Here is an 11,608-nt window from a genome sequence, read left to right as displayed (position 1 = left end):
GGGGATGTTTATAGGAATCAATTTAGAGGATAAGCTTTAGCCATTTCAGGCAACCTTAAATGTAAGTGACCCGTGCAACTTATTAAATGAATACCATGTTACCATAAAACAAATACAATCTCTCCTGATAATTTTGTTGTTGTTTTTTTTTTGGTATAGAGAATCCTCTTACTTTGAAGGAACCCCCCCCGCCCCCCCCCCCCCCCCCCCCCCCCCCCCCCCCCCCCCCAAAAAAAAAAGTAATACTGCTCAATTTGGCATAACCGTTTGGCAACAGCACGTTAATAAAGGCAACAGCACGTTAATAAAAGCCTACTTATATACTGTACTGCTATTTACAATCTATTATTACTTTTGTGTAATTTACATTTTCTTCTGTTTATTTATTTTTATTTTTACTTTAGAAAATCATTCAGTTAAAGGCATAATACATGCCTCCACAGAAGGTTGTACTGCGTCAGGTTCATGTTACAATGTGTTAACCCTAGATTAAATAAAGTATGTTCTGTACTATATGTTTTGGCATTATTTTAGGAAAATGTACTATACACATGCCTCCTTTTAAAATGGCATATTTATTTTAGAAATTAGGCCTAGACAACTCATGAGTGTCCTGTTTAGAAAAACAACAAAAAACTGCCTCTGCAATTTTAATTTGACAAGAGTGCCATTAATATAGCATAAAGTGCCAATAATGGACAATAACTGCATAAAGTGTAGGGGTAAAAGCCACTAAAAAAAAAGCTGGTGGGTGTGTGGTTCAGTGATAAAATGAAAAACAAAACAAGCTTAAGGTTGCATTCGGCTACTCGTTGGTTTTCCTACACCAGTCCTACACAATGAAAAGCAGTTGCAGTGAAACGCTTTTCTCCCAGAATTCTGGAGAAGAGTTTTATGCATGTCCAAGATTTCCTCACCACCACTCCAACAACAACAGCAGCCGCCCACTCCCACAGCAACATCATAATTCAGAAGGCCAGTCTCTACAGTTCCTAGCTCTGGTGGTCAAAAAGCTTTTGACATGAAATCTTACAAGTGGTTGCTTTTTGAAAGGTAAGCTATGAGTGCCACGGCGACACCAACATAAATTCCAGTTCCAATGGTGACGGAGAGCACAGCCAGGAAAAGAGCCCGTCTGGAGCTGGAACTTGCCTGGTGAAAATCTCCTTTAGCCAATGCCTTGTTGGTCTGTAAGGAAAAAAAAAAGATCAGATATTGCATAATTATTTCACTTCTAAGAACTGAAGGTTGAGTTGCAGTGGGCTCAGACTGCAGCTTATATCTATCTCCTCTTTGCCAGGAATCATCAGCTAATTCTGGTCCATGTTTACACTTTTTGGACTGGAATCTGAAAACGCTCCAAATCAACATTAGCACATTTTTTTAAAAAAGTGTTCAATTTAGCAGGGATGGGTTAAGAACATGTGAGAAATGTGACCAGACCCAAACTGATCAATGGACTGACAATTAGGGTCTGTACACATGGATAAAGCCAGTCCCTATGTTCTTCAGCTAGGATGAGTAAAGGGCTGATGAACCCTTTGCTCCAGGAGACCGATAAAGAAACTAAATAACAATTGGTTTACATATTTCAGTTAGACTAGTGTTCCTGATGCATGGCCTCCTTTCTTGCATCATTACAGATTTGTGTGTGTAAGCCATGGCTCTGCTAAATGAGCAAAACCACCTAGATGAATACCATTGTTGGTGTGGTTGCTCATTGTGGGTGCTTAGTATTTCACCTACACTGTTTTTCTGTATAATAATTAAACCTGGACTCCTGTGCCAGCGTTGTCTCTCTCACTCTCTCAGCAGACTCTCACACTCGTACAGGAGCTGTAATGTAATCTAATGCTGTTGTAAACACCACTGCCTGGATGTCATAATGCAACACAAGGCATATTTCATAAGGCAGTTTTTTCTCAACCGTTTGGCAAAGTACTATATATATATATATATATATAAAATTATATATATATATATATATATATATATATATATATATATATATATATATATATATATATATGAAATCCTGTGAATCACTACAATTTAACACAGGTGGAGGCCACTTAACTTGGTGTGTGATTTTGAAGGCGATTGGTTACACCTGAGCTAATTTAGGATTGCTATTACAAGGGGGGTGGACACTTATCCAACCAAGTTATTTCAGTTTTTATTTTTAATTCATTTTCTACAAATTTCTAGAATATTTTTTATACTTGGAAGTTGTGGGGTAGGATGTGTAGATAAATGAAAAAAAAAAAAAAATTATGCATTTTAATTGCAGGCTCTATGAGTTTTGAGGGTCTATTATTATTTCTGGGCATGACAGAGTTAATAGCTTAGAGCACGGTTTCTTAAACTTTGTGATAGTGCCCCCCCCCCCCCCCCCTTCATTTTACTTGAATGAAGTAAACAAATGAACTATGTAAAAGATACTACACATCTACACATACCCATAGTAAAAACACAGCAAAGTGTAATAAAGCACAAGGAATGCATGTTAAAGCATAGGTAAGCACTGTTTAGAATAGTGAGGTATAGTACAGCATATTACTAATAACCCATGGTAAACTATGGCAAAGCATGGTAAAACTGCAGAAATATGATGCAAAAATAATGTGGTAAACATGTATAAGGGGAGGCTGTGAATCATCATGGTTTCCAAACCAAGTAAACCTGATTTAAAAATACTTTTCAAATTTTCTTTATTTTAGATTTTATTGAATTTTCCACTTCATGATGATAACCTCCGTTGCAGCATAGGACTGTAGCGTTTATCTCCTCTCACCAGAAAACTATCCTGAATAGAAAATCCCTAAGTTAAATATGTGTTTGACAATCCCAACGAGTTTGTGAAATGCAGAAATGGATTATAAGTACATTAAATGTTGCTTAAAGCCATAGACCAGAATGAATATAAGGAAACAGTTTTCTGGTAGAGACAAGATAAAAGTACAGTACATATAATGAAGCAGGTATGTAATGAGGGGTAAGCATAGAAAACAGTATGTTTTATTTTCTGAGACTACATCTCCATGCTGTCCATTGTATTCTATTACCACTGCGCTAAAGTTTATTATTTACTGCGTGAAGTTTAACAGACAAGGTGGCAGGGGCAGGCACTGCCACTCCCATTTTTTTTTTTTTAATTCTGGAATTGTTTTTTGTAGTACTGTAGTTGTAGCTCTGCAGAACCTCGAACCTGGAAATTGTTGGAAAAGGTGGTTTGTGAATAGTTACACACCAAACTAAATTACTCAATCTTAAATGAATACGTAAATAAATAAAGCAAATTATTTACCATTGTGGCATCCTCTAAATGTGAACTACGATATGTGAACTACAAGAATTTAGCGATGGAGTACGTCAGAGAAAAATACCCCTCACTCATCTCAGTCATTCTTTTCTTTTACTTTTCTTTCTTTGATTTTCTCTTTCTGTGTTAGTCCAAACACACAGAGTTGTTACTTAGGACTACTTTGCTTTTCATAGTGTGCTCAGTTGTTAAAGTTCCTGATTGCATCACTACATAAACCTGGTTTCAGCAGGTCTTAACACAGTCATCAATTGTCTATTTGGGACCCCATTCATCAGAATCGCTTAGGTGAATATGTTCATGATGTAGCAGGTGCTCTATAACGGGGCAAGACATGTCTTCAGAACACCACTTCATTGCAGTATTTAGTTTTTTAAGTCTTCGCTCCATTTATGCGCCACAGAATCGGGGGCACCCGTCGTTTATAGCCACTAAGAAGAGTTTAAGATGTTTGTGTTAATAAAAGGTTTTAAAAACATACTCTTCATGTCTTTTCCTTGACAAACTATATAAAGCGGGTAGTAAATGAAAACATTATTTAAGTAAATGATTTAAAAACAAAAATCAAGTGATTAAATTAAATTGACTTGATTTAAACCAGCCAGTCCTGTTTGTTTTACACTCTATTGGAGTACTTCTTGCTGGTGGTTATCTGAGTGGTTAGCAACATTACAAACAAGGTAAAGTTTAAACATGTTTAATCTTAAAGTTTAAACAGTTCAGAAATTAAACAGAATCTAACATGTCCAGAAACCACTATTTTACTGTATTTTAGATTTTTGACCTCCCAAGTAATTTACTATTATGTAACGCAAACATTGATTCCGTTTAGTATGGCACTGTTTGGGTTAGTCTCTAATTGAGACAGCGGAAGGGGAAATCTAACTGGAGAACACTTTGCAAGTCACTTGACAGTCACAAACTGTACTAATGTAGAAAGATTACATAAGCCCTGATAAGTTTCAATTTTCCAGAGTATGCTATGTACTGTATTCTTAAAGCAGCATCTAAAATTCCCCAAAACACTGTAAATTGTCAATGTAAAAAAACAAACAAACAAACAAAAAAAAACCCCACCTCTGATTAACATTACATTAATTTGCTTTTACTGGGAACAGCATTACTTTTTTTGTAAACTATTTTTAGTTACACAAACACTTAAGAAGAAAACCTTTAATATATTTTGACATTTCTTTAAGTATTTATGTATATAATGTATGTATAAAAAAATGAAATGTGCTGTACATCAAAAATTTTCCTGGCACATTATTATGTATATGAAATTAAATATGACAATACTATACAAACTGTACCAGGGTACATTTTATTTTAGCCACAGTATGTATGGTACCAGTATTACTTGATAGAAATCGAAAGACGATTCACACGCATTTGGCCAATAATCGGAAATTCATTAAAAATGTAATCGTCCAACCCTTTTCTACAGTACTGTTTTTAATGTGCAACACTCAAATTCTGTACCTCTACACGTCATGCAGAATAAGGGATCACAATGCTGTGTCTGTTTGGTGGTTAGCCTTACAGGCATACATGTACTTGAGCACAATAACTTAGTCAGCCAATGGACACTTCAAGTGACATGACTTAAATATTAATGTGCATAGTTGACGTTGGTCTCATGAGGATTTGGCTGATACTGCAGCAAGATAAGTACAGCATGTCAGTAGGTCAATTAAAATTCATGAAAACATAAGGACCCTTGCCAGCCTTGGAAAAAATAACGTTCTTATAAATGCATTTGCATAATTGAACATGCAGTAGAGTTACAACAAGAGGAAAGAAATAATGAAACTGACCCAAGTATTGCATTCTACAGAAACATATTGTGCAATATTTGTTTCATATTGCCCTGTCGTGTAATGATTTCCATTAATTAAGTCACACTGCCATAACATGCAAAAACTCTATCATTTACATATGTTTTTCACTGCCATTAAAAAAAAAAGGATTCTCTTTTATTAATAACTTTAAATTGTCTAAATAAAACAAAGACTTTACTGAATGATGGTTATATTCACCTTAATTGTAAATGCTATTATACAGTCAACACTCGGATATGCGACACTCAGATACACGTCAGTTGCATTTTACCGTCCTTGTATTAAGAAACAATTCGATTCCCATTATATATGTAACAAATGAATGCGATTTCCGACTCTGTCTCCAGTTTTCTGATACAAAGCCTATCTCTTTAATGTTGCAATTTATTTGATTATCCGTCACAACCCGTGTCTTCTTTTTCCTCGCATGCGCAAATCAGTCTTTATTTGTGCAGTTACACAGCACTTCCCCCAGTTTTGCCTGACGAAAATGTAGCAAAAACAAAGTGGCCGAGACCGGCTACTGTAATGTAAACAGTTAATCATTAAACAGTTTTAGATACTGTGATACATTATTTTTTTAAGTCTGTGATCATTAGTTTGCAAGTGATCTGTGACATTAGGGCCTTATCGAGCACTACATTCTGCAATTTTGAATCTTGACTTTGGATACTGTTTTAATTCTAGAAACTGTTGTTTTTTCATCTTTTGCTAAATTGCATTGTCTTTTACATTGTATGCAGTTCTGTGCATGGATAACATTTTGATATAATATCAGGTGTGGTTTTATTAAATATATTGGTTGGATTAAGTGCCTGGAGGGTTGATCAGCATCCAGTCCAGTGCATCCCATTCTTTGCTCTGTGATAATGCTGGAGTGCAACTGTTAGTACTGAGAAGGCACCAAACAGCAGCAATTTGCTTATTGTGCAGAATTAGGACTTGATCTTAACAACCAAAATACAGATACATCAAAAGTTAAATTAGACGTGTCATTATTAATAAATGGTGAGGGAGGTGTGTGTGCAAGTCTTGGAATCTATGACATAATAAATCATACCTTCGGTCTCAATATCAGAAATTTGGAGTAAGAACAGTATTTCAAACGTGCCATATGCTTATATATAAATAAAACGATTAGTGTGTGTAGAAACTCCACTTAGAATACGTGGGATATATTTAAAAAGCATGCTTTTTACTTTACTGCAAGCAAGGAGTGATTGACAGTGACAGAGACTAAGTGACTGGTCAAACATCACAGGGCAGCTCAGATAGATAGTGCAGACACTCACAGGGCTAGTAGCAATAAAGGTAGTTATTTAGAGCAAGATTGCCCTGACTGAAACCAAGGTTAAGTTGAGCAGATGTGAAATGTGTAGAAATTACATTTTACCCTTAGCCTTTACTGTAACAAACAGAATTCACCAACTTATAGACAGAAATAGGTTATGTCTCTGTTTGAGTAGGCTATGCTGAAATGCATTGGTTGGGACTTGAATTTGTAAAATCAAAAAATATTGATATCAACCGTATTAAAAAGTATATGTTCATAAATATTGAAACAATAGGCCTTTACTTTCTTCCATTGATCTGTTTTGTTTGAATGGCAACAAAGAATACTGTCACTTTATTAGAAAAACCCCTCCAGCATCCATATCTGTGTCACTTATAGTGATGGCTGTGACCTGACAGAATCTCTGAGGTACAACAGCCAGGCCCTTGAGGCTCCAGTCTGGTTTCCATAGCAGGACTATTCATTAGTGTAGACAGATAACCAAGCTGCAACTTACTGGCAAAATAACTGCAGACGAGGCAATAAGCAAAGATATAGAAAGATGCTGTCATGTACAAGGAAATTAGAAGCCTTGTTGTGTTAGTTTTAGTCAGAATAGCAAAGCTGTCAGCTAATACAAAAAGTAACCAAGCCAGAAATACACGTCTGAGATTTGAAAGAATGGCTAAGCTGCAATGTAGTTTGAAACTCTTCTGCTTTTGAATCAGCACTCGTAACACACACACAATAGATTAGCGTTCAGAGTTAATTTTAGAATTAGTACGTAAGTAAGGTATAAACCACGATGGGCTGTGCAGTGTCCATGATATATACCATGCCTTTAACCACCCCAGAAGTGGCATATATCATCGGAACCACACTGCCCGAAGTGGTTTATACCGCTTATAACACGACGAACTGTCATTTGGAGGATGAAAAATAACTAAAATAATTAAAACACATTTTTAAATTAAGACAAAACCAGAAACTTTTATTGTGTGTACATCCGCAGTGTAATATTTAATTAAATAAATTGTTCGCTGCATCAAAAGTGCCATCTCACTAGAAACTAGAGGACTGAGCACAAGCTGCGATGATGGGCGGAGTTTCAACTGACACTAAGAAAGTAAGGAGAGCTTGAAGAAGGATCTTCAAGTGAGTTTGTGAACTTGTTATATGTGAGGCATATAATATATTCTAGTACGTTTTCCTCCTTTTGGATCTCAAAATATGTTTTTGTTGTTGGACACACTCACGTCCAAGTCATGCCAGATTAAGTTGATGATCGAAACAGACTTCACATACCAATCTAACCGCAGTGTTGGGACAGTACCTCAGTTTCCCGCAGACACTTAAAACGCAGGCTGGTAAATCGAGGGGTGGTGTCTGGACTTAAATGCCTTTACCTGCTTTTCTAAGAGTTTTCCTGACTGACATGAATACATTATTGCTGGTTTTAAACTCACTGTCAGCAGAGATGTTAAAAATTCTACTTTTAAAATATGTATTTAGTCCAGCTTCGTGTTATAAAACTGGAGACTGAATACTGGTCCCCAGCTGAACTTCTGGCACTGGCATAAAACTCCTTTAATGATGTTTTTTTTTTTTTTTTTTTGTTTTTTTTTTTTACTTATTTTAAAATTAATGGCCATATTTTTTTTCTTTAAGGACAATTACATCCCATGCTGTAGTTTTTTTAGTGTTTTTTCAATCTTTGTTTTCTTCTGTTTCATTTAGCTGTTCCTCATCTACTGTTATGTGTCTACTCTTGACAGTTGCTGATGCACTTATTTTATTTCTATTTTTTTTCAGGTTGACTGCTGTCTTCACTCAAAGTTGGTGCTGTACCAGCTATCTGGGGTTTCATCTCCAAATATATTGAAGGAAATAGTTGGAATGCCACTCATTTTTGGCAGTGGTTTTGTAACCAATAACAAATAAAATGGCAGTTAGTCATGGAATTTAGAAAGTAGTGGTGCGTAGTGATTTATTCAGTGTGAAGCGGCTCATTATGCAAGCTGTGCTGTATGCTATATATACGGATGGTCATGTGATGCAGTTTAACCAGTCAGAGGTGGTTATTTTTCCAAGCTGTGTTATAAGAAACAATGTAACACTGCACCTGTTGGATGCGTGTGTGTTTGGAGTGGTAACAGGAAACTTGGGTCAGGCATTATTGTTGCTGTTTTAATAAAGCAGATCACTGATTTCATTCTCTGGCTCCAGGTTTCTTCAATAATCACAGAAGAAGTTAATGCAGTATTGTTATCATTTTAGGGAGAAAAAAACAAACAAACATTAATTTTACATTAAGTATTTACCAAACCTCTAAACAACAGCCATGTCCCACTGTTATCAAAACCAAACATAGCACTTGAAAGACGCCTATTGTATCTTTGATCAATTAGGCTGGTAAACACTGTATAATAAAAGGTATAGCCAGCCATGCTCCTATATAAAATGCGCAGCCATGGGCTACCCAACAAATCTTTACAGCAATTTCCATTAATATGTAAGAAATCTCACCAGACTTTTCATATGACCAACCCCAAACACAGTAACCTTTCAAACATTCTGCAGTTTTACAGGGAAAACATAATGGTTACAATGACCTAGAATGTATTTGTTTAATTTAGTACTAAGAACAGCATACTGGCTGAGCTGGGTCAGCATCAAAACCAGGGTCGACCTTCAGCATTGGAAATTGAGAAACACAATGATATTGAAACCCTGCAGCTGTCCCTTTTGTCTCTGGAAATATGAATGGTAAAGATTAACAAGGAACAACTGTCCAGCCTGAACGTTATAAATTAATGAAATGAAGCCCATTATATAGTTCATATGTTATGCTTTTTTCTTTTCTTTTTTGCTTTACCGTTATTTTGTTTGATATTCCAAAAAGGTATGTATTGAACATTGTCTATTTAAATTACTGTGTGTGTGTGTGTGTGTGTGTGTGTGTGTGTGTGTTATATATCATAGAGTATATATAATATCAATATATATATATATATATCATATAGTACATGATGTTGATATTGATGTGATCAAACATTCTGACATTTATTTGTATCTTATAGTTTGTATTAGATCACATGGAAATGATGTGAAATAAGGATTATCTGTACTGTTTCATAATTTTTATGTAATCGTATTTTATGAAGAATATAGTACAGGCTGCTCAGCTACATACCAGCTGATTTCACTCAGCCTCTGACCTCTCATGGAGGGGATATCAGCATACACCCTACTGCTGCCAATACAATATTCTGTAACTAATATAAAGGTAAATAAGAATAATTAAACAATGTAGCTAACCATATGATTCAAACTCATAGGAGAGCTGTCTGAAACAAACTATGTGATAGACATTTCAGGTGGTTGTATCACATCAAGGATCAGCTATATAATACACACTTAACAGTAAGACAATTACATTTACTTTACATTGCATTTAAATCTATTATTCCCAATTTCTTTCAAACATCAGCCCAACATATCTATAAAAGATACAAATCACCTTCCTGTTGTCTGTCTCTCATGCAGTGAGTTCACCCTGCAAAAAGAGCTGATTGGTTTCTAAACTTGGAATCAATCTACCTATTCATCCATCTAAATTGTAGCAACCTCTATCTTGCTTCTAACTCCTGCAACTGTGTACTGGCTGTCTACAGTATCAATCATGCTTTAAACACAAACCATAGAGGTTGATTGCATTGCTCCTTAGGTAAGTATTGATTGAAGATACAGCAGTAGACTTTTTGAAGTTTAACTATAAGAAAAGATAAGCTGTGGCCTTAGCTAGGTGTTACAAATTATAAGTGAATATGTTCAAATGACTGTCTGTGAGTTGTTCATGCTTAGAGCTTAGAACTTGTCATGATCATCCCATCAGATCAACATATTACAAGTGAAGACAACTGAAATTCACAAAACCAAATGTTTTCACAGCTGACCCCAAGTCTTAGCTTAGCTAGTAACATGTGCAAGTGCACCAAAACACATTTCCATAGAAACACCATGCATCTAACTGTTAACGTTTAAACTACATTTCTTTGGGAATCCTGGTGAGCACAAAAGCAACATCAACCACTGTGCTGAATTATAAAGGGCGTAAAAATTCATTATACATTGGTATTCCCGATAATGAACTCCACAATGAAATTCTCAAGAGGATAAAGTTAGAGACCTCAGTCATCAGTAAGAATTACTTTCAAGGAAGACAGGAGTGTGTGTAGGTTCAATGCACTAGCCGTGCACCTCTTGCTGGGTTCGTATTTGTTTACTTGCATTATACCCACATCCTCATTAAAAAAATGATTATTGTCTATTACAAATACTGTAGGTACATGCAAAAACCTGAAACACAAGATCTTTCAGAACACAACAATTACTGTTGCCTTTGATCTTTATAAATACATAGGCTTTTAGAAGAAGATGGAGTGCAATTCACTTCGACAACAAGAATTAATTTCTCAATGCACAGAAAAATAAATAAACTATATTAAAAAAGTTACAGAGTTTTGGCTTATGCCATTTTTAGCACAGATTAAGCTTCAAGTTACTCATAACTACAGGTATATTTAAGTACTTATATTCTGTGTTGCCATGGAAATAGAACACTATATTGAAAAAAACATATATCCTTGTAATCGTTATGAAAATACGTAGGTATATGCAAAAAAACGTATTCCTATAATATGTTCCTACGTCATGACACACCCTGGTCGGCAGCTTCAATTAAAAACAAATCTCCACTAATACCACTCTCACCACAACAAGCACAGTACAACGGAGAAGAAATAATTACCATCACTAATGCCCTAAGCGATAATTTTACTCAGTATAGGTTTTATCAGCAATATTGCACAGCGAGTCTACCCAGCAATCTGCCCCTCAGTTTTCCTGCACACAGACAGTGGGTGCAGATGGGGGACTTGTATGTTTTTTTTTTTACACTTCGAAAATATACATTATTTCAGCATGAATAAAAACAAAAATTAAAAAAAAAACACTTCTACATTTCTTGTTAATCTGTACGATTTGCAACTTATGAAAAACTGACAATATAGTTGACTGTTTGCAGTCAGAAGGAAGGCACTAGTGATTTAGTAAGTACAACTGAATCCTTGTTGCTGATGTATCTACATTAGCTGATTGAAGGAATTCATT

At 35.5% G+C, this 11,608-nt stretch overlaps 1 protein-coding gene across 1 annotated transcript in view; it reads right to left on the bottom strand.

The window, feature by feature from the left end:
* Positions 1-378: 378 nt before the first annotated feature.
* The window catches only part of LOC121316506 (synapse differentiation-inducing gene protein 1-like), a 31,076-nt gene continuing 19,846 nt past the window's right edge, over positions 379-11,608 (bottom strand). The window contains exon 4 of the mRNA XM_041251539.1: positions 379-1,188. Coding sequence (XP_041107473.1) covers positions 1,030-1,188 — 159 coding nt within the window. The 3' untranslated portion in view covers positions 379-1,029. The remainder of the gene's footprint in view (positions 1,189-11,608) is intronic.

This window comes from Polyodon spathula, chromosome 6 (genome assembly GCF_017654505.1).
Source record: "Polyodon spathula isolate WHYD16114869_AA chromosome 6, ASM1765450v1, whole genome shotgun sequence".
NCBI lineage: Eukaryota > Metazoa > Chordata > Actinopteri > Acipenseriformes > Polyodontidae > Polyodon > Polyodon spathula.
Note: the sequence above shows the minus strand (reverse complement) of the source record. Positions and strands in the feature narration are given on the sequence as shown.